This window comes from Lithobates pipiens, unplaced genomic scaffold, assembly GCF_037356315.1.
Source record: "Lithobates pipiens isolate NorthernLeopardFrog02 unplaced genomic scaffold, aLitPip1_a1.2 Scaffold_3, whole genome shotgun sequence".
In the NCBI taxonomy this organism is placed as follows: Eukaryota; Metazoa; Chordata; class Amphibia; order Anura; family Ranidae; genus Lithobates; species Lithobates pipiens.
This window is the reverse complement of record NW_027507790.1, coordinates 7,946,110-7,969,775: the sequence shown is the minus strand read 5'-3', so window position 1 is coordinate 7,969,775 and position 23,666 is coordinate 7,946,110. Positions and strand designations below refer to the sequence as shown.

Below are 23,666 nucleotides of genomic sequence, written 5' to 3'. Positions count from 1 at the left end.
CTTGGCATTTTATGGCCTTCAAAACTGTAATAGGTAGTGAGGAGTGAAGTCAAATATTTACGCCCTTAGAAAACCTGAAGGCGGTTCTTGGCTTTCGGGGCCCCGTACGCGGCTAGGCTCCCAAAAAATCCCACACATGTGGTATCCCCGTACTCAGGAGAAGCAGCAGAATTTATTTTGGGGTGTCATTTCACATATGCCCATGGCATGTGTGAGCAATATATCATTTAGTGACAACTTTGTGAAAAAAAAATAAAAAAAAATTAAAGTTTGTAATTTTCCCGCAACTTGTGGCAAAATATAAAATATTCCATGGACTCAACATGCCTCTCAGCAAATAGCTTGGGGTGTCTACTTTCTAAAATGGGGTCATTTGTGGGGGTTTTGTGCCATCTTGGCATTTTATGGCCTTCAAAACTGTAATAGGTAGTGAGGAGTGAAGTCAAATATTTACGCCCTTAGAAAACCTGAAGGCGGTTCTTGGCTTTCGGGGCCCCGTACGCGGCTAGGCTCCCAAAAAATCCCACACGTGTGGTATCCCCATACTCAGGAGAAGCAGCAGAATTTATTTTGGGGTGTCATTTCACATATGCCCATAGCATGTGTGAGCAATATATCATTTAGTGACAACTTTGTGTAAAAAAAAAAAAAATAATTTTTTTTTTGTCATTATTCAATCGCTTGAGGCAAAAAAATAAAATATTCAATGGGCTCAACATGCCACTTATCAATTTCCTTAGGGGGTCTACTTTCCAAAATGGGGTCATTTGGGGGGGTTTTGTACTGCCCTGCCATTTTAGCACCTCAAGAAATGAGATAGGCAGTCGTAAACTAAAAGCTGCGTAAATTCCAGAAAACGTACCTTAGTTTGTAGATGTGACAACTTTTGCGCAAACCAATAAATATACAGTTATTGACTTTTTTTTTACCAAAGACATGTGGCTGAATACATTTTGGCCTAAATGTATGACTAAAATTGAGTTTATTGGATTTTTCTAATAACAAAAAGTAGAAAATATCATTTTTTTTCAAAATTTGCTGTCTTTTTCCATTTATATCGCAAAAAATAAAAATCGCAGAGGCAATCAAATACCATCAAAAGAAAGCTCTATTTGTGGGAAGAAAAGGACGCAAATTTTGTTTGGGTACAACATTGCATGACCGCGCAATTACCAGTTAAAGCAGCGCAGTGCCAAATTGTAAAAAGACCTCTGGTCATTTACCAGCAAAATGGTCCGGTCTGAAAGTGGTTAAGGATTAGATGCAGTTTCAAACAACATTTTAAATGGCCTAGGGTGCAGCCACGGCATGTCTTAACAAGACAGCGGCATGTACAGAAACCGATCCCCTGCAGCTGTTGAAATCCGGCTTCTCCTCCTCTCCCTCCTGCAGCCATGGAAGAAAATGGAGAGGATCAGTTTTTCTATATGCCACCGATGTGATCTCCCAACCACACTTTTTCTTCTCTCCCAACCCCGCTGTCCTCTCCTCCTGGTCCCACTGTTTCCTCTCTCTCGGCCTCGCCGTTTCCTCTCTTCCGGCCACGCCATTTCCCCTCTCCCGGCCCTGCCGTTTCCTCTCTCCCGGCCCCATCGTTTTCCTCTCTCCCAGCTCCACTGTTTCCTCTCTCCCGGCCCTGCTGTTTCCTCTCTCTTTGCACCGCTGTTTCCTCTCTCCTGACCCCACTGTTTCCTCTCTCCCGGCCCCGATTTGATCTCTTCCGGCTCCGCTGTTTCCTCTCTCCTGGCCCTCCTCGTCCCCCCCACAGCTCTGCCAGCTTACCTCCTCTCCCACCAGCTGCTATGGGGGATCTGTCAGGATGGAGAGCAGAGAAGGGTCTGGTAAATGTGTACATTTTTATTTTATTATTTTACTTAATGTTATGCAACAGATATAATAAAAGGTAGCTTCACAGAGCATGAAATCAGCATAAGGTGATATATTCCAGTCCGTGTATAGGTACATGGGGCTGACCTGAAGGGCCTGGTATGGATTTTGGAGGGACCCCCATGCATTTTTTTTATTTGGTTTGGGGTTCCCCTTAATATTTATACTGGACCCAAAGAGCCTGGTAATGGACTGGGGGAGGGTCCCATGCTCTTTTTTTTCAATGAGTTTTATCTATATTGCCAAGACCCAACAATTCATTACAGCCGCGATCAGTTTTAATTGACAATTTTTCCTTTAGAAATTAAATTTTACTGTGGTACTGTTCTAAACATGGGGAAAATGCGCCACTTTACAGGCATACTATAGACACCCCCAGGCACAATATTTAAAGGAATATTTCATTTTTATTGTTTCACTTTAAGCATTAAAAAAATCACTGCTCCCGAAAAAACATCAGTTTTAAAGAAAATTTAATGCATTGATACATGTCCCCTGGGACAGGACCCGGGTCCCCAAACACTTTTTATGACAATAACTTGCATATAAGCCTTTAAAATTAGCATTTTTGATTATTCATGTCTGTGTCCCATAGACTTTAACAGTGTTCGTGTGTTTTTCCGCATTTTTTGCCTGTTCGCATGTTCTGCTGCAGGGTGTACGACTCATCCCTAGTGAAATATCAGGGGTCTAAACAGATGTTTCAACTTTGAGAAAGGGGATTGAGGAGACAACCCTCAATCTTCATCTCTGGAGCCTCGGCAGCACAGAATGAATGAACAGGAATAACATGTACAGAGGCCTCCCATTCATTCATAGACTATTAAGGGGAACCCCAAACCAAAATGTAAAAAAAATTTGCATGGGGTCCCCATAAAATCCATACCAGGCCCTTTGGGTCTGATATGGAAATTAAGGGGAACCCTGCGCCAAAATTAAAAAAAATGCCCCAAAATTCATAACAGACCCTTATCTGAGCATGCAACCTGGCAGGCCGCAGGAAAAGAGGGGGGAAAAGAGAGCGCCCGCCTTCCTGAATCATAACAGACCACATGCCCTCAACATGGAGAGGGTACTTTAGGGTAGCCCCCAAAGCACCTTGTCCCCATGTTGATGGGGACAGGGGCCTCATCCCCACAACCCTTGCCCGGTGGTTGTGGGGGTCTGCGGACGGGGGGCTTTTCGGAATCTGGAAGCGCCCTTTAACAAGGGGATCCCCAGATCCCAGCCTCTCCTTGTGTTTAATGGTAATGGGGTACAAGTACCCCTACCATTTCACAAAAAAAGTGTCAAAATGTTATAAAAAGACAAGACACAGCTTTGGACAAGTTCTTTATTAAAAAAAAAAAAAAAAAATGTCCTACGATGTCCATTCATCTTCTATCGCGCTGCTGGCGGACCAAAAAAGAAAAAGAAAAGCCGTGACCGAACCCCATAGGAGGTTCCCCCGTGTGACGCTTCTTAGCTTGTGACAGTTCTTATATAACTGAGAGTGGGGCCACCCGATGACGTAACTTACATTCGACTCCAACATGGGGCTCATCCCTATATTTCACCAAAGCCCTCCAATGAGGGTACTAAAAAAAATAATCAAAAATAAAATTGTAAAACAAAAAAAGTTAAATAAAATGATAAAAAATAATTAAAAAAAACAAACAACTACTGACACCAAAGGAGTGAAGCAGGCTAAATATAACTAAAAGACACTGGTAGTTGTCATTATTTGTAATTTGGTTTAAAAAAAATAGTCCCAGGCATTTTAGACTGAGCAGACCATTTTTTTTGTGCCAGTCCAGGCCTACTTCCCAATACTACCTCTGTTCCCCACTCACTGCACCGATGTTCCACATACCACTGCGTGCTGCAGGATTGGATGTTGTTAGCCAGAGAAATTGAGCAGTTTCATGTTGTGTTGTTTTAATATTTTCTACTGTTTTTAAAAATTTTGAAATTGTGAGGTTTTTTTTTTTTGAGCTTGTCTTGCCTAAGGCGCAAAATAGTCTGAGGACTGTCAAAGTCAGGATAGATAATAATAACAATAATAGACATTATATGGCATAACACTAATGTCGTGTACACAAGACTGGACTTTTTGATGGACTAGGTCCGACGGTCTTCCCAACTGACTTTCGTTGGAGGTCCAACGGACTTTCCGAGCGAGCTGACTTGCGTACACACGAACAGATTTTCCGGCAGACTAGGTCTGACGGACTTCCCGACGGACTTTCAAAATGAACGGACTTGCCCGCCCGTTCATTTTGAACGTGACTCCAAGTACGACAGGTCTAGAAAGGGAAGTCAATCTTGCAGCTTTCATCGGCGAGATTGACACCTTGTGAGCCCCATTGCCTGGTATGGATTATAAGGGGAAGCCCATACGCCGAAAAAACAGCATTGGGATACCCCCAAAAACCATACCAGACCCTTATCTGAGCACGCAGCCTTGCCGGTCAGGAAAGGGGGTGGGGATGAGAAAGCGCCCCCCCCCCTCCTGAACCGTACCAGGCCGTATGCCCTCAACATACGGCCCCCCACCCCAAAGCACGTGTCCCCATGTTGATGAGGACAAGGGCCTCTTCCCGACCCCGTTGGTTGACGGGGTCTGTGGGTGGTGACCCCGCCCCTTATGCCTATATAAGTTGTCGCACACCGTGTCCACGGCATTACAGCGGGAGAGAGCGTTGTGTCAACATCGGAAGAACAGAAGAAGGAAGAAGAAGACAGCAATGACAATGATGAAGGAGAAAGCTGGGCCACTGCTAGCAAAAGAGCGACAAAAGAGCAGAAGATAGTGGAGAAGCCCGGGAAAAGAACTGGCAAGCGCGGAGAAGTCAGAAGAAGACCCCCGAAGCGGGAAGAAAACCCCCGGAGCTGCCTAATAAACTACTTTAAAAACCTGTGTAGTGTTTTTTTATTGACACTTTTTCCTGCAGGGTACCCCATACTTATTCACATAGGGTGTTGGGCCTGGATCTGGGGGCCCACTTATTAAAGGGGGCTCCCGGATTCCAATAAGCCCCCCACCCGCAGACCCCGACAACTAACAGCCAGGGTCGTCTGGAAGAGGCCCTTGTCCTCATCAACATGGGAACAAGGTGCTTTGGGGTGGGGGGCCGCAAGGCCCCCCTTCCCCAAAGCATCCATCCCCCCATGTTGAGGGCATGCGGCCTGGTACGGTTCAGGAACCGCTTGCTCGTCCCCATCCCCTTTCCTGACCAGCCGGGCTGCGTGCTTGGATAAGGGTCTGGTATGGATTTTGGGGGGGACCCCGTGCCATTTTTTCAGCGTAGGGGGTTCCCCTTAAAATCCATAACAGACCTAAGGGCCTGGTGTACAGTACCCTGTAGCTCAGAAACATTCTCGCGGGCAGGTGCTGTAGCTCCCTCGGGCCAGCATACAGACGAATGGGCTTCCCGATAGGAACTTGGTCCGGTGGACCAAGATTTAAAACATGTTCTATTTCTAGGTCCATCGGACTTTTGGGAAGAAAAAGTCAGACGGAGCCCACACACGATCAAATTGTCCGACGGATTCTGGTCCACCGGACCAAGTCTGCCGGAAAGTCTGATCGTGTGTACGCGGCATAAGAGTTTGGGAATGGCAAGGAGGTGCCTAGTGTGATGATGACAGTCTCAGATTCCACCACTGCCAGCAATATTTGACAATGGCACCCTTAGCCTCACCCTGCCCAGTGATTTTCCAGCCCGTAGGACAACAATCTTAGCACTATCAGACTGGGAGCAATAATCTCTGGGGTCAGTTAAGTCCACAGTTGCCCCTTTCGCACACTAACAGAAGCTGCCACCTTGTATTTTAACAGAAACATGCCCTAATCACAGTATGTGTCATAGCAATTTTGACTTTTAGAAATGGCTGTGATGCTCAATGCCACACAAACATAAAGGTAACAGTTTAAAATGTTGTAACAACGATTGATGAAGAGGCAATAATTCTTTAAGTTCCTATTTAGTACATTTAGAGATTCAGCTTAACTATTTTAATTATCATTTTAATGAAAGAAAAGAAAAAAATAGAGCAAAACAAATATTTGCCAAAGAAAATATTACAATAGAAAGCAACAGCAAAATAAATAGGATTAAAAACAAAAAAGTTCATCTGGGCTTTGCTTTGGACAGAGTCCAATTCACTGCAGTATAAGTTGTATTCTGACAGAGTCACTGGCCCTCAGAGATGACTCATATCAAAGTCTCATAGTTTTGGGAAAATTAAAAACTCTAACTCTAAACTTACTCACAGCCACAACTAATCTCTCTATCCCTGTAAAGAAGAAATCACTATACATACCTTTTCTGAAACCGATCTGGTCGCTCTCCAGTTGCAGATGTTGTGTGCAGGAGAGAACTGACAATGGCTGTGAAATTCCTGGGAAGTAACATCACACATAAAGTTGCTATGGGGCTTTCGCTGTCGGTTGCCTCTCCTGCACGCGCCTACACACTAAAGCTGCCACTTACAGCCCAGCATCGAACTGGACCAGAGCGGCTGCATTAAAGGTATATATAGTGATTATTTCTTTACAGGACTAGATAGATTCGTTTTAGAATGTGGCTGCGAGTAGGTTTAGACAGTGGCGGTTGGTGCTCAATATTTTGGGCACATACCTGCCCCCTCACCCGCACAAGTGAGCCGTGCCTTTGCATCTCGTCCTGTCCGAATAGGAAGTGGGTCTTGAAACCTAAGACTCCCTTTCCAATCGGGTCTCAGGACCCGCTTCCTGATTGGCTGGGAAGTGAAGCAGGAAAACATTAGTGAATATTAATTTGCTAATCTCACATAACTGGGTAGGCTCAGGGGGGCAGTGCTCTGCCCCCCGAGCCCACCTTTTTTTAAGGTCAGTTAGAGCCTCAGGCTCTAATTACATGCTTAAAAACAAACAAACATTGAAATCCATGCATCCGGAGCCTATTCATGTATATTAGGGGGTGGGCGCATGGATTAAGGGGCCATTGCTTTGACCCGGGTTTAGAGTTAGTTGGTAAGGAGGATGGACACAGAAATTACATAAACAATGAAAGGGTCTGACGAGTGGTCTGAGGAGGTGTCAGAATATTTTATGACAGTTTAACAGAGGCTTCCTCCATTCTGTTTTTTTTTTAACTGTATCCATATTTCCAGATGACCTTATTTTACAGTTCAACAACCAAAATATTGTTACACAAATAAAAATTACCATTTGTAAAAGAACAAACCTGACATCCCTCAGATATATATATGGTGTCAAATTATAAAAATGTACTTATACATTTGGGTAGATGCTTGTTATTATTGTAGTGTTATGATATCAGGATATATGGATTATGTGTAGCGTTTGATAGCTGGTTTGAAAAGGAAAGTTTCATTTCAAATAGAGACAGACTCAAAAGTATATTTCTCGTGCTTAATTAAAAGTCATTGCTTAATGATGTTTTATGATGGTTATCAGTGCTCTGGCTTGCCAGACTACTGCTGGGTATTGTATATGTTACGGCTAGAAATTTTAATGCAATTTTACAACAGCCATTAGCAGGCTTCCTTAAGAGATATCCTGCTAATTCACCTAATGACACTAGACTAAGCAGGAATTATGGTCAGGCTGAAAGTTTTATTTATGCAACTTGATCTGCCAGAGCTTGTTGCTTCTTTGTCACTTCCACATGGTTGATGCAACCAAGAGTGGGTTTTGTGTAAATCAGAAGAGAATCAGTGATTTGCTGTCACTAATTTTGCACAGCTAAATTTTTCAGCTGCAATAAGAGGGACCAGTAGATAAAGTGTTTGTCAACCCCAAAAATAAACATCCTGTTCCCTTAAAGCATTTTATACAGCACAGTGCTTATGCTGTATAATTCAGCCCCCTGTATACCCTAAAAACCTGACTGATCCTGCCTGGCTATACCCTCCCCTCTGCAAACTGACTACAATAATCATGGCTGCTGAGCCCTGACACCGTGGTAAGTTTGCGTGATTCTATCATCCGCAGCCTGCTATCTGCAGCTCTCCTGTGTTTATGTCTCCTCTGTCCTCCTCCCCCCTCCCCTTCCCTCCCTGCTCATACCAGTGTCCATTGTAGGTTTGCTTGTTAAAGTAAAACTAAAGGAAAACATTTCATAATTTTAATAGAGCAAGGGAAGGCTGTAAACCCCACTAGAAGATTTCCCCTCTATTACTGTTCTGGAGACAACCCAAAATTTCGGATTCTCTTTCACTTTCAGTGATAAACAAACAGAAAGGGTGAAGCACATACAAGCTTCTCAGTTTTGATTCCTGGAAGTTATATTTATCTAAAGTCCATCTCTGGGAAACTTAAAATATATCTGTCAGGAAATGTTCCATCCGCTGATAATATCTGTCTTTTGGCATGCAGTACTGAGGTCCACCAGCAGGTGTCTCCTGTCAGTTTTGAGCTGTCAGGAGAGCTTTTCCCTGCTGATGCTATATCATCTTTGGGCCGCAGTACTGGCGTCCACCAGCGGATGGATCCTGGCAGTATGGAGCAGGCAGCTTCTCCTGCAATCAGGTGTCACTTGAGGCCAATCACAGGCCTATAAATAGCTGGCAAGCACTCATATGTTTGCCTCGGTATTGTTCCTTGTGCCCTGACCTGCTGCTTGCGATCCTGATCCTGAGCCTGATTCTGATTCTGAACCTGTTCCTGCACCTGTTCCTGCACCTGTTCCTGCGCCCTGAACCTGTGACCCGTGGTTCTGATCCTGTTTCCCTGTCCTGGTCCCTACCCTGTCCCGCCTGTTACCATTATCCCTGTCCTGCAGTCTTATCCGTCCATCCTCTCCCTGTCCTGTGTTCCCTACCCCATCTGCTGATCTCCCCGTGTATGACCTTGGCCTGGCTTGTGTCTCTGATTCTGGACTGCCCTTGTTTATTTGCTGATCCTCTGTGCATGACCCTGGCCTGCCTATCATTTACGATCCTAGCATTTCCCATTCATTGTACGTATCTGTCTGTTGTTGTTGGGGGTCTCTGTTGGTTGATTTATTGCACTGTGTGGTTGTATTTATATTATTAACTTTCCTTAATAAATCATATTTCACTTATACACGTTTGGGTTTCCTCTGTTGCAGTCCACACAGTTCTGGTCTTATCTGATACATGACAATATCCCTTGCAGTGGGGCTGCGCCTGAACTGCAAGGGTTATTTTCTCATTTAGGTCTAGGGGACTTATTAAAGTAGCCTTATTTACCCGATCCTCCACTCCTCCTCACTACTAGACTGGTCCCAGCAGTGTCCTCTCTCCTACACTCCAGAGGTCTAAGATCCTGACATCATCAAGATCAATGCAGGGTCCAGTGAAACAGTCCACTGACAGAGTGCCGATGCAACAGAGGATCAGGTCAGCAAAAGCACTTTTGCGCCCTCACAGACTAAGCAAGCAATTAACACTTGCAGTGCCTGCGCAGTTCTCTAAAGTTGAGCTTTAACTGTTAATTTTGTTTGAACTATCACTAAATTGAACATGTCATTGATATTTTGATTATTGCATGTGTATATTTTCCCCACACTGTACTGTTTTGCCAAATATGGCTTAACCACATCATCTTTTTTCCAGGGGACGGTCAGGTGGACTTTGAAGAGTTCGTAACGTTATTGGGACCAAAGATCACAACCACTGGGATCCCAGACAAGTTTCATGGTGCTGATTTTGACACTGTGTTTTGGAAGGTAATGTGCATGCATTTTCATGCCAGAGCATGATGGGAAGTCACACGCACGTGTGTGTGTGTGTGTGTGTGTGTGTGTGTGTGTGTGTGTGTGTGTGTGTGTGTGTGTATATGTGACTCCTGCCTAGCCTTATGCTTCTCATGATGTGTTTGTAGCATGCCCTTGTTAGATTTATATCAGTTTTATCAGTCATATTTATCAGTCTGATGTCCTCTGAGCAGTGAACCCCATATCCCTGGTGTGTCCCTGCAGTGTGACATGCAGTCACTATCAGTGGAGGAACTGAAGAGGTTACTGTATGACACGTTTTGCGAGCACCTGTCCATGCGTGACATCGAGAACATCATTTTGACTGAAGAGGCTGGGAATCTAGGTACAAGAGGGGACTGTTCTGTCGATATGGAGAGTAAGTGTGATCTTTATTGCTTACATCTATTTTTTTGGGTTACCATTGAATGCAGTGGGTTTTAAGAACCACAGTTGACATATATATCAACACGTTAAGACCATTACAAACACCAATTCTGATTTTCTTACTCTCTTTAGAAGAAAGATGACACATTTTTGGCCTTAACTATATTTAGTATACATTAACTATATTTAGTAAGATTCCATTATGATCAAGTGACAAAACCATATCTGTTCCTTCAGTAATTCTAGTAGATAGAGAGATATGTTTTATCACATACTGCTATACTGCCTTTTTCAACAAGGAGCTCTAAAGCCCCATATACACGATCAGATTTTCTGCTGATGTTTTCCTTCAGATTTACCAAAACCATATAATATGAGGTCAAACCTTAGGAGTTTCCATTTGTATGCAATCAGGCAGGCCCCTGTAATACATGGTTTTGTTAAATCTAAAGGAAAAAATCAGCAGAAAATCTGATAGTGTGTATGGGGCTTTATTCTATTTTACAAGTGCATTATTAGCCCATAACAGTTAATCACTATTTGTGATATTATACTAGTTTGACTTCAGCATAGTGGCAAGAAACTACATTTCTGAAAATATTCCATTTCAAGGAATTTCCATTTATGGCATTTTAAATGGTTGCAGATTAAATAAAGGAGTCATTGTATTTTTAAATAATTTTTATTACCAGACATTTGAGGCAACAGATACAAAGCATATTGACACATGCGTTTTAATTACAATACAGTAGTATAACCAAGAAGCAATGTAACATATTCAAAAATAACAAGGGCACAAAATATCAACCCACAAATGTACAGGCTACAAATGTTATGACCAGACAAGCTAGATAGAGCTCTAAGTCCAGTAAGAGTTTCAAGTTAATAGGATATCAAATTAACCAAACAAACCTCAAGTAAATGTACTCGTCCCATTAAATGTGTGTAGCCCACAAGCTCTCCATCAATCTTCCCTCCTTAGATTCACCTTGCTGTAATTCAAACATCCCCTTCTCCCTCTAGTATATCCGTGGAGTAAACCCACCAAAACCACACCTTCCTGAATTTTTTGGGGCACCCACGAGCCTCATACTTCATTCTGTAAAGCGGGATGCAGCATTCACCAACCTCATCCACATTCCCAAAGATAGAAACTCTGTGTAAACCCTCCTTCTTACAATTAATTTGTGGGCATAGAAGAAAAGGAGTCTGAGAAACAATGTTGTAGCTGTCCCCATCTCCTCATCCTCTATGACTCCCAGAAGACAAACTAAGGGACTGCATATATTCAGGAGATCAAAGTTTTTCAGCTATGAACCCCATCACCTGACCAAAAAGGTCTTACTTTAGAGCATTCCATACCATATGGTAAAAGTTAGCCTCACTCAGCTAGCACTTATGACACAGCACCGAGTCCCTCATATGCATGAAAAACAGACAGATAGGTGTATAAAATGCCTGATGGAGGTACCTCCCACAACTGAATCATCTAGTCCGTTGAGGCAATGACCGTCAGTAAATACATATCAAGCACCTCACTCCACATCTCATCTGACAACTCCGGTGCAATAGCCGCCCATCTGGCTTTAGTCCTCTTAACTAACTGCAGGTTACCAGGACCCAGGACGGCATAGTATCTACTAACCATTTTTATTGAATCGGGGTCCATCACAGCCACCTCCAACTTAGTATTAGAAAGCCGAACTTCCCTTCCCCCAAACTGGGCCAATGCAGCATGGCGCAGCTGGGTATACCTGAAACTTCAACTTCAACTTCCTAGGAACCCCAAAAGAGCAAAGCAGGCCCTCTAGTTATAACTGATGGACATACTTAATCCCATACCGGGCCCATATGATACCACCTTCCAGCTTATTAAGTTCCCTCAGGGACTGATTACATCATATAGGCTTATTCGGGGAGCTAATTAGAGGTGTATCCCCTAGGTTGCAAGAGCATATATGAAAGATTTTCCCAGGTAAAGACAACTTCTCCCACCTCCTTTCCTAGAATTTCCCCCCTATATACCATATTAAGTAAAGATTCGTATGACGAAGCAACCGCCTCCTCTACTGCGTTTCATTTGGGTTCTGGGGAAAAAATGCCAATAAAATTAGGTCAACTGGGAGACAAAAAAATACGCCCTCAGATCTGGCATCGCCAGCCCTCCTAAGGCCACAGGTAATTTCAGCATAGCCAAGGATACCCTAGGAAATAAAGGAGTCATTTTTAATAGTGTAACCCACTATGTTATGCATGAATCTGCAGAAGATGTAGTTGGCTCACACACTTGTTCAGTCATCAGTCAGATATCTGCAGTTGTACATACGTAAGTGGATTTAAAGGCATAAGGTAGAGACATTGTCGTGTGAAGTCAATAAATCCTCACCAACACTTTTCTGGCTCTATGACCCTTTAAAATGGCCTGTGCCAGATTCAGAAATCTCTGCTGCATATTTTGGTGACTTTATTGACATGTGCAGCAGATTCAGGTCGTTCTGATTAGGGCCACTTTTACAAAGTGGTTTACTTGTTTTTAATGCACCAGATTAAAAAATAAGACAGAAGCCCTCCCCCTTAATATACCCCACTAGACTCTGTCTACCCTATCACAGTCAGTCAACTATGTGTGGAAGACTTCTTCCTTAAAATACCTTGGGGTCCACCTCACACCCACATACGACACTCTCTATAAGGCCAACTTCCCCCCTACTATACACCTCCATTAGGAACTCCCTGGTCAAGTGAAAATATTTACAGTTATCCCTATTTGGCCGCCTTGTGACCATAAAAATGACGATTTTACCTAGACTTCTTTATCTCTTTGAGACACTACCCATCCCCATCCCAGTCATGCACTTTATCAATGTTCAGGGCTACCTAATACATTTTTTCTGGAATTATAAGAGGCACCAGATTGGTAGATCAGTCTTGTATGCTCCACGCAATCAGGCCGCCCTTGCATTCCCCAGCATAGCCAAGTACTAGCTAGCAGCTCAGCTACACCCTGCAGCCTCTTGGTGTACCCTTCATACTTACAATCGATGGACACAAATTGAGAAGCAGTGGTTGCCCCCCATCCACCTGAATTCCATGTTATGGAGCTCAGATACTCCACCTGGTGGGATACAGCTACTGGGTCCTTCTACGAAACGCTATGGTGGCACGCTAAATCGGCATACCCGCTCACTACCAATGCCTCCCTGGTCACCTCATTCCTATTTAACGCAATGTCCTAGACAGCTTGACCTCGCAGATGTCTTACTTTTGGATGGATAGGGCCTTAATTCACTACGGTCAATTGGTGAATATCCTTTCAGGATCTGCAAGATACTTTTAATTTGCCCAGACAGGCCTTTTTTAGTTACCTACAAATACGCCATTATGTGCAATCTTTCGTAGCGCATCTTCAGTTCTCCCCCTTAACCGAATTTGAAAAGATTTGTCTAGAGGGCTCGTCCCCTAAAGGTATGATTTTGAGCACCTACCAGCTCCTGACCATGGATATGTGGTCAACCGGAACTCGACATGCCTATATGCGCAAGTGGGAGCAGGCCCTGGGTGAGGATATACCCCTGAAGACGTGGCAGCTCATATGGTCACTGGCCTCCAAGAACTCCATCTGTATGCTTCAAAAAGAAAATCAATACAAGATTTTACTCCACTGGTACCAAACCCCTGACCTGTTCCACTCCATATACCCCTCTGCTGAGTTCCGCTGTTGGTGGTTTAATAAAGATACGGGGACGCTATATCATACCTACTGGACCTGCCCTCTTATTATCCCCTATTGGCGAACAATACATTCTTTGCTCCACTCCATCTTTGGCTCCTGGGTGCCCTTCAACCCGAAAAAAAATGTTGTGGGCCTCCTACCACCTTCTTTTTCCAAACTGTCTAAAAAGCTCTTAGCCCAGGTGCTAACAGCAACGAGATGCTTGGTGGCCCTGAAGTGTAAAAGGAGGGAACCCCCCACACTGTTTGAACTGCACTCCAGAATCAGAGATGCTAAAAGGATGGAGTATTTGACAGCCTCCCTAAACAACACTCTTGATATACACAATCAACTGTGGGAGCCATGGGTTACGCTTGAGATCCCCACAACCTGATATCCCAAGGAACCCTGACCTTGAGGGGATCGCCTGTTCTTGTGCTTGGTGTCCCTGAGCAGAGCAGAGCTCCTGGAGCTGTTGGTTGTCCTCCCTCACCCTTTCTCTCCCACTCCCCCCTATCTGGTTATGTCCACTTCCTTTCGCTTTTCTAACCTTCTCACTATTCTCTTTATCTCCTCCACACGCCCACAAGCACTTCTGCAGGGTGAATTCTGTTGTGTTACAGCAACTCTGAATCCTATCCAACCAACTTGACCATATCACAGACTGCCTATGGATATATAATTTGCATGTCCTAACCGAGCTTTATCACCGACTTTAATGTATATTGATAACTTGTCAGATATATGCTGTATACAACAGTGTGCTTTTTTCTTATTTTTTTCTGTTGAAAATTTCTGAAAATCAATAAAAATTGTCCGTTTTCAAAAAAAATAATAATTACGTCTGGGTTTGTATATATAACGAAACTGGAGGTAATTAAAACCAACTGCAAGTTGGCCTAAAGAGACAGCGTGCCTGTTCCTGTACTAAGTGTTGCAGAGCTGCATAAGCGCTGCCTCCAACCCTTACCTGTCACTAGTTGTTAAGGATGCTGTCAACTTCACAGCCGACAGCCTCCTAGCAACCATTGATGCTGAAGTGGACAGAACCGGAGGGAGAAGCTAAGACGCTAGTTCCCCATTTGCTCTTCTCTCTCATTGTGATTGACAGCAAGCAGTGGGCAGATTCTATAGCCAATAGAAAGCTGTCTGTTGGATAAGGATATGCTCACTGTCTGCATTCAAAGGGAGGCCTGATGGGTAATCATTGTCTATAAATCCCCATCAGGCTCTGCCCAGCCAAATAAAAAATTCCTTGCCGCTGTGCTGTCTGTGTGACTGCAACGGCAAGAGGAAGTTCAGCTGCACTAAGGGCTGGATGTCAGTATGGAATACATACATTACATGAATCTGTTGCCCGTTCCAACATTTGACTCATAGATTGATGATGGAACTATAAAGAATGTCTGCTCAGCTTCCCCTCAATGTAAAGTTCACTCACATGCAGTTTAGGCTCAAAAATTACCATATAAATAGAATAGAATATATCTCGCACAGAAAAGTATTAAATGCAAAAAAGAATGACAAAACTGCAGTGCTGGAACAGAGAGGAGGCATGGGCTACTGGAGAGATGAGTATACTACCTAGGGTACCCATCGCAAGGGAGTACCAGTGTGATTCATTTAGAGATCTAGCAGGGTGTCTTAATGAAAAAGTACTCTTTATTGAATAAGGCCAAATAATATTTGGAAAAGATGTGTGTGTTATCTTATTTAGTTGAGGGCTGACACTACAATGAGTTCTATATTGGAAGATTATAATCATTTTTTAGGGACCCATGACAACATATCCCATTTCATAAGGTACTAATTAGTCCGCTTCTGGGCTTTTCTTTAATCTTTCTAAAAAATATAGTATCTGCTAATTATACACACTCTTTGCAAAATTTAATTGAGAGACATTAATTCACCCTACAGTTAAACAGACTCAAGAGATTATTAAGAGAAGTTCAGTTGTGGAGTATTTTGTATTACATGGAGTGGGTCATCTTGGAGGGTCTGCATAATGATTATTTGAATCCACTGCATATATTGTGTTGATATATGGGCTAATGTGCATTCATAGCTGCTATGTGGTACTAACAAACACTGTCTGATGCCTGATACAAATTACCGTATATTTTATGCTGTTATTTACACATTTATGCATGCTTTAGCTCTAATACCTATTAATAATTCGTTATTGTGGGACTCCAGCTCAAACCTTTTTACCCATGAATTTAAAATGTTTTAAAGCCCATCTCCAGCCAAAACTTTGCTTTTAGCTTTTTGATAGTATGAGTATGAATCATAACTTCTGTCCGGTTTATTTTATGGCTTCCCTAATGGGAAGGTTCACCTTCACTGCCTAAATTACACCAGGACAAAACAATGAGAGGGTTGCAAAGATCAAGAAGGTAAATAGACTTGTTTGTTGCATCTGTCCCTAACAGAAAGATATTCCATTGAATCTTGCCCCAGTGGCACCCTGTCACCAGGACAGCAAGAGAGGGTAGATATTCTCATCAAGAACACAGATAACAAGTACAACCTGGCAGAGGTTCTAACTCTTCACTCCTCTCTACAAAACAAAAATCTTTAGGCTGCAATAGGGCTTTAAGCTAGCTGCACCCATTACAAATTGATTGCACAATCTCTATGCAACAGTTGGTAGAATTGCCAACCATTTTGTAGTGCAGGGGTCTACCTAAATAATCCATTATTTTTTATCCTTTTAGTTAGACCCTCACATGAGATTGTACAATTAAGTTGTAGCATTTGTGGGTCCTGCATTACATGCTGTCAACTTGACTTTTGATAAGCACCCTCTCTAAAAGCCAGTAATTTCCTTTATCTTCACCTGTATAGTTCAATAAGCATGCACCTTTCAGTAAACAGCACTGAATTCAACAGCATGATATATTCAAAACCCAAAGGTGCAGCTTTCTAATATTAGAAGCTGTTAGCAATATATAGTATATATTTATATATACACTACATAACAAACTCTAACCATTTTTCTTGTTAGAATTACTATTAACATAGCCACGTTTTATTTTGATACATCTTTGTTTCAGGTTCCCCAAATCAACAAATCCGCCAGACTTGCGTGCGTAAGAGTTTAATCTGCGCCTTTGCCATCGCTTTCATCATCAGTGTGATGCTAATAGCAGCAAATCAGGTCTTGCGCAGCGGCATGAAGTAATGACATGGGGATAAGAAGCCATGAACTTATACGAACTTTCAGGAGTTCCTCCTGCCTTTTCCCCAATCCTAAAAGGACTGCAACATACAGAGGGGGAGACCCCAAAACTTTGAAGACTATGGGTCTCCTCCTCCGGTGTCTGAATGTGCATGGGAGGATTTGCATGGAAAATGCATGGGCATTTAAATTGTCAGGTGACCATCTGTGCTTTCAAAATCTGTGACACGAAAGGACTTTTACTCTCTCCCTCTATATATAATAGGTGTATATATGTATACGGATGTACAACTCTATATTTATGAGCAATAACACTTTTGGTTGATAAAGGGTTAACTCTGGTCTTTGGGCACAGGGTCAATTGGGTTACTGAGCTCCTGTGGTGTGAACTTTTCTACACTGCGTGAATAGAGGGAGCTCGAAGGTTAAACTGTCTTCCCTTCCCGCGATATTCATTCGCCTTAACCCCTAAAATGCTGAATGGGTTAATGTTAAATGTAGCTCTCCCTGTTTTTTCTTCCATCTGTCTCTCTATTGAAACACATGCTTGAAGTATAATTGGCCCATACTCTTTTGGACATTATCACTTATAATATGGAGGATTATTGTATAGTCATCCACTTCCTGGAAAAAGTGGTCTGTTTCCCGTAAAGTACAAGGTCTATTTTGGGAGGAAAAAGAATTGATGTTATTTTTGCAATATAGGAATGTCTCTAATTAAAATAATGTATGTATGTATACAGAATAGTCATTCAATTTCCCTCTTGTTGCCATACTTATTTTCCTGGTTTGTTCATTTTTTTCTAGTCCATTTTTTTAGAATAATTGACTAATTCTTGGCATGTTTTTCCTATATTAAAGTTTAATTCCACGTTTCTGGCAAATTTCATATTGTATGGTAAAAGAGCAAAAATTATAAACTTTGTAAATGGCATGTATCAATTCTCTACTTGCCATTTTCTAGGTTGTTGAAATATTCATTATTCCCACTGGAAAATGTTCAAATAGGTGCCAGGCAGGTATGCTGTAGACAACTAATGACAGGTGTAGACAGCCATGTACCCCAGGCAACTAGTAAAATCTGAACATGTCTCATTGGACACAGAAGATATTTCAGAAGACTTTGGAGGAATAATATTCAACAAGATGTAATAGGTGCTATTTGCAGAAATTTTTAATTCACTGTCCTGGAAATTGCCCAGAAATGTGGAGGTAAGCTTTAGGTTTTGGAAATTATTCTTCAAATGTCATACATCCTTCTTCATGCATGTTGCATCTCTAGTTTTATCTGATAGTCTTCTTAGGCCCTGTACACAAAGGCATTAAATTGAGATGCTTGAGGTGGGGTGGGGCTAAATATGTCTGCCAAACAGGGTTTCCACTGGTAAAAATTGAGTTTGTTACTAAAGCATTTCTTTACAATGCAAGCAATGGCTTGTACTGAATAATTGGAATGGCACTTTGGTGTGCAAGCAATAAATCTATTGGACGACATATTTGGACTGTTCATGAGCCCAGGCCATTAAGAGCTATATATGACACTCCATTTATGTATGAGCTTTACTTGTTTTCCTTAATGCATGCCATTATTTGTTCGCAACTGCACTTCTCCTTCATTATTTTGTTTTGATTAATGTAACAGTGGCCAGTCCTATACTTATTTGTTTCCAGAGTCCAGACTGTGGGCCCACTATGGGGCCTCTGGGCTAAGCAGGCCCATTATAGAACTCCATGTCTTTATCACCTTGCTCCTTACTTTCCTGGTTAGAAAGACTGGACAGTACAGAGTGTGTTGATGTTGCTGCCTGTGACTGACATACTGTATGTGTCTGCATGGATAAGAGACAGGCAGCCTTAACTGTACTCTTTTGTCCTTTTGTGTCTGATCAGATAGCCAGACTAATGGAAATATTGCTGCTATTCTGTTCTTAATACGTTTCTTTCCTTTCAGCCCTTTTTATAGCACTTTTACCACTTTTACCATTACTTCTTGTATTGCAGTATGGGTCTTCTATTTCACTTCCCTTGTTTCATCACCTTCCTAACTATGCATGCTCCATCTTTTCATTCTTCTGTCTGCTGATCTTTCTTCCCGATGAAGTGTCTTCAGCTCTCCATCGGATCTATTCTGTGCTCTTACCGCCTTTGCTTTTTGGCTGTACTTCCTCTAACACCCTGTGTTACTAGGCACCCCCCAACTCATGTAATTTGTATATCAGTTATTTGATGTTCCCTTCTCATATACATTTTGTGGATATTTCAATTTCTAATAAATCTAATCATTTGCCAGTATTACTCTTCTAACTGTGTGGTGAAAGAGTACAGAGGAAATGAGTGGAATGCTTGAGGATGAATACGCATACTGCAGAATGATATTGCACTGCAGGAGATGACAGCTTGACAAGCAGTTGGTTAGGTGAAGAATTGCAGTTTGATGTTCCTTTTTGCGCAAGGCACTTCAGTGGTTATGTCTCACTTCAGGGGTTATATAGTTTATATTTCATTGCATGTTATGTGACATTGCAGATTGCCCAGCCTCTCCAGCAGCTATGAGCCATTCTGATTCCCCGCACATAAGACTAATCTGCTCCCTTCACGCTCTCTTCCTGGCGGAAGTTATTGTATCATCACAATGAGAGACGGGATAATGAGCTCTTGGAGTGACAGCCTGCAATAATCAGCTAATGTTGCATTCATCCCACAGCCCTGGCTCACCTCTGCTCTCACCACCTGTCTTTTTCATTACCACACCTCCTGTCCTCTTAGTTCTTGCTTCCCCATTTGTCCTTCTCACTCCCATTTTTTTTCTTAAATATTTCCATAGCAAAGTCACAGGATGATGCAAATCTCATTTTCATGTCTGTCATAAGAGACATCATGAAGAGAACACATATTAAACAGCAACACCTATTCTCGATATCTTATACACCTTCTTTTCTCTTGTAGTTTCTGAATCACTCATTGCTTTTTAGTTCATCAGTCTGACCGTCTTTATTTTTGTCATAATCTTTATTTGCTCTTTACATTCATTCTACAGCAACTCAATTTCAACATTTGTAATATTATGATGCTGCATTGGCCATAGCTATTGACTTGTACATTATACCAAAGGAATGTCTAAGGATGTACTAAAAGAGATGGAAAGAGAATGCTAACTTTGAGTACTAGTTTAAGATGTTAACATTGCCCGTAGCACATTTGCAAGACAAAGAGCAGTGTCCAAAATGTAGTAACTACCAACTGGAAATCCTTTTTTTATGAGCATGCAGATGAATATTAGAATCGGATTGGCTGCTGTGGAGAACTGCACTTCTCTTTGCACTATTTTATTAAATGTTGCATAAAAAGGGGTAAGGAACTGGCTTGGTACCTATAGTAACCACTCAAGTGTTACTGGAGATTAAATTTTTCCTGTGGATCTATCGAATTGCCACTCAAAGCTAATTAATGTATAAAAGTTCCACATTCTGCAGAATGTAACTTCTCCTGCTATACCCTCCCTGCAGCTGATCTCACCTGCAGTGCTTACATTCTTTTTGAATGTATAGATGGGAAGCTTAACCAATTCAGCATCTCACCTTCATCTCCCAGGTGGAAAATTCAGTCAGATTTTTCTGGAAAGTGAGGTTTGTTCACCTAGAAACTTTCTTATGAGCTTTAAAAAGCACATAGCAATACAAATGTGTCCCTTGTATGTAGTTTATATTGTGCCTCCTTATGACACCATTTGCTTAATAGCTTATACAGGACACATGGCACTTCTGTATTGTTAGAAAATGTCATGGTAGACACTGGGGTTTCCATTTACCTTACTGAAATACTGCACCTGAATTCTAAAGCTATGAACAGAGGCCACCATAGACATTAGAGGGCTGAATGCAATGAAAATAAAAGTGTACCATGTACAACTGTATGTGTTTAGGCCTACAGGGAGTGAGAGAAGGTTCACTGCAGACACCTCCAGTGCTGGTTGAGCAGGCAGTAAACAATAACTGTTGGATTTCCAACCTGTCTGGCTGCTTCTTCCCTGACAAGCCTTATCTGCGAGAATCTCTTGGGACCCCACAAACATTAGATCATATTCCCATCTGGACAAAAATGGCCAGATTGGAAATATTTTCATCTAATATCTATGGACACCTTAGCACAGTGGGACATTTGTTCTCCAGTGTTGGTAAATCAGTGCTAGGGTAATACCATAATTAATTTCCAAGAAGCTTGGGTGTAATCATGTCTTAGACATCTTCAGTAATTCAGATAGCAAGGATAACTTTTAACAAATTTGTTACAGTGTTGAATTGAAAGTCTGTTGACTTGCTACACATTTTCACTGGCACATGTTTATTATTTTAATGCATAAAAAGAAAGCTTTACTATTACTTTTATTACTATTATTATAAGTTTTTTCAGTGGTAGTGGGTAGGTAACTGCAATGTACAAAATGGATGTATGCATACTTACTGTATGATTTATTTTATGTACTACTCATTTCTTGCTTGAATTCCATGATACTGGGAGATATTTTTTCCTAGGTTTGGTGATTTACCTATTCAATCTTTGAGTGACAAAGAGATTTTCCATCATGTGGGAAAATATCTGTGCATGATAATGAGCACAGAGATACTAGCAAGTGTTCATTATTACTTGGTAGTTAACCCATTTGAGGCCCAACTGTCGTAAATGAGGCTCAAACTGCTTTTAATCTAGTTGTGTTTAGCTCTCTAAAGGTTTTATTGTTTTGGGTGAAGTGAGACTGGTTTCTTCTACTGATTGTGTGATGTATATGACATCCACTGTCATTCTGACAACCAGGGATCTGGAGTCCTATGAAAAACCTACTAGGGGTGTTTGATTCTAATTTTGCTTGCCTATTAGTAAAATGCAGTTGATAGAGGATCTATTTCAGCTTGAAACAAAGCTGAACTGTTATAGCCCTGTCAAAGAGTAGGGAGATGTCCTTTTAAGGGCCATAAACAGCAGATCAAACGCTGCTTCACTCTTCTGAAAAAAGTAAAAATAGTTTGAGCAGAGTTTCACTTTAACCACTTCCCACCCGGCCAATGCATATATACGGCCGGGTGGGAGCCGTCTATTCCTGACAGGCCGTTCAGGAACGTCCTTCAGGAATAGCGGGATCGCGCAGCGGCGCGATCCCGATGTGCTCGTGTCACCCGGACACGGCACATCTCATATCGGCAGGAGGGCTCTGTGATTGGCCCTCCTGATCACATGACGGCCGTGTCCAATCACGGCCGTCATGTGATGTAAACAAACAGCCGGTTGCTAGGCAATCGGCTCTCCTCTCCTCACACGGAAGTCACCGCTGAGGAGAGGAGAGCAGAACGCTGCAGCCGGCTGATGATCAGTGAGTATGGGCTGCTTTTTACAGCTTTTTACTCACTGATCATCAGTGTAGTGTCAACACACAACACACCCCACAGTCCCCACACATGTCCCCAAAACACACATGTCCCCAAAACATACATGTCCCCAAATAATAAAAACACATGTCCCTAATAATAAAAACATGTCCCCCACATATGTCCCACTAAAATCACATGTCCCAATGATTATCTGCACACATATGTACGTGATCACCTGCACACATATGTACATGATCATTTGCGTACATATGTCCGTGATCACACAAACCAATTATTATACACTTAACGGAATTTTTTTTACCAAAAACATGTAGCAGAATACATTTTGGCTTAAATTTATGAAAAAATTTGATTTTATTGGATTTCTTTTCAAATAGAAAAAAGAAAATATTGTTTTTTTTCCAAATTTCCGCTATTTTTGCACTTATATCGCAAAAAAAAAAACGGAGTCGTGAATAAATAACACCAAAATAAAGCTCTATTTGTGCGAACAAAATGATAACAATTTCATTTGGGTACAGTGTAGCATGACCGCGCAATTGTCACGGAAAGCGCTAGAGCGCTGAAAGCTGAAAATTGGGCTGGGAAGGAAGGGGGTGAAAGTGCCCTGTATTGTAGTGGTTAAAGACTGACTAAACAAAAGACTTTCCTGTTTTAAAACTCAGTTGCTAACAGATGAGCAAACATATTAAAATCTGCCCAGCTGGTGTTTCGCTGGTTCTTTGCATACAGTGGTGTGAAAAAGTGTTTGCCCCCTTCCTCATTTCCTGTTCCTTTGCATGTTTGTCACACTTAAGTGTTTCGGAACATCAAACCAATTTAAACAATAGTCAAGGACAACACAAGTAAACACAAAATGCAATTTGTAAATGAAGGTGTTTATTATTAAAGGTGAAAAAAAATCCAAACCATCATGGCCCTGTGTGAAAAAGTGATTGCCCCCTAAACCTAATAACTGGTTGGGCCACCCTTAGCAGCAACAACTGCAACCAAGCGTTTGTGATAACGTGCAATGAGGCTTTTACAGCGTCCTGGAGGAATTTTGGCCCACTCATCTTTGCAGAATTGTCCTAATTCAGTTACATTAGAGGGTTTTCGAGCATGAACGGCCTTTTTAAGGTCATACCACAACATCTCAATAGGATTCAGGTCAGGACTTTGGCTAGGCCACTCCAAAGTCTTCATTTTGTTTTTCTTCAGCCATTCGGTGGTGGACTTGCTGGTGTGTTTAGGATCATTGTCCTGCTGCAGAACCCAAGTTCGTTTCAGCTTGAGTACACGAACAGATGGTCGGACATTCTCCTTCAGGATCTCTTGGTAGACAGCAGAATTCATAGTTCCTTTTATCACGGCAAGTCTTCCAGGTCCTGAAGCAGCAAAACAGCCCCAGACCATCACACTACCACCAC

At 42.1% G+C, this 23,666-nt stretch overlaps 1 protein-coding gene across 1 annotated transcript in view; it reads left to right on the top strand.

Moving 5' to 3' along the window:
• CABP7 (calcium binding protein 7) overlaps positions 1-19,165 on the top strand; it is a 207,581-nt gene extending 188,416 nt beyond the window's left edge. Inside the window, exons 3-5 of the mRNA XM_077461221.1 lie at positions 9,454-9,566; positions 9,819-9,972; positions 16,749-19,165. Of these exons, the coding sequence (XP_077317347.1) occupies positions 9,454-9,566; positions 9,819-9,972; positions 16,749-16,876 (395 nt within the window). The 3' untranslated portion in view covers positions 16,877-19,165. The remainder of the gene's footprint in view (positions 1-9,453; positions 9,567-9,818; positions 9,973-16,748) is intronic.
• The last annotated feature ends 4,501 nt before the right edge of the window (positions 19,166-23,666 follow it).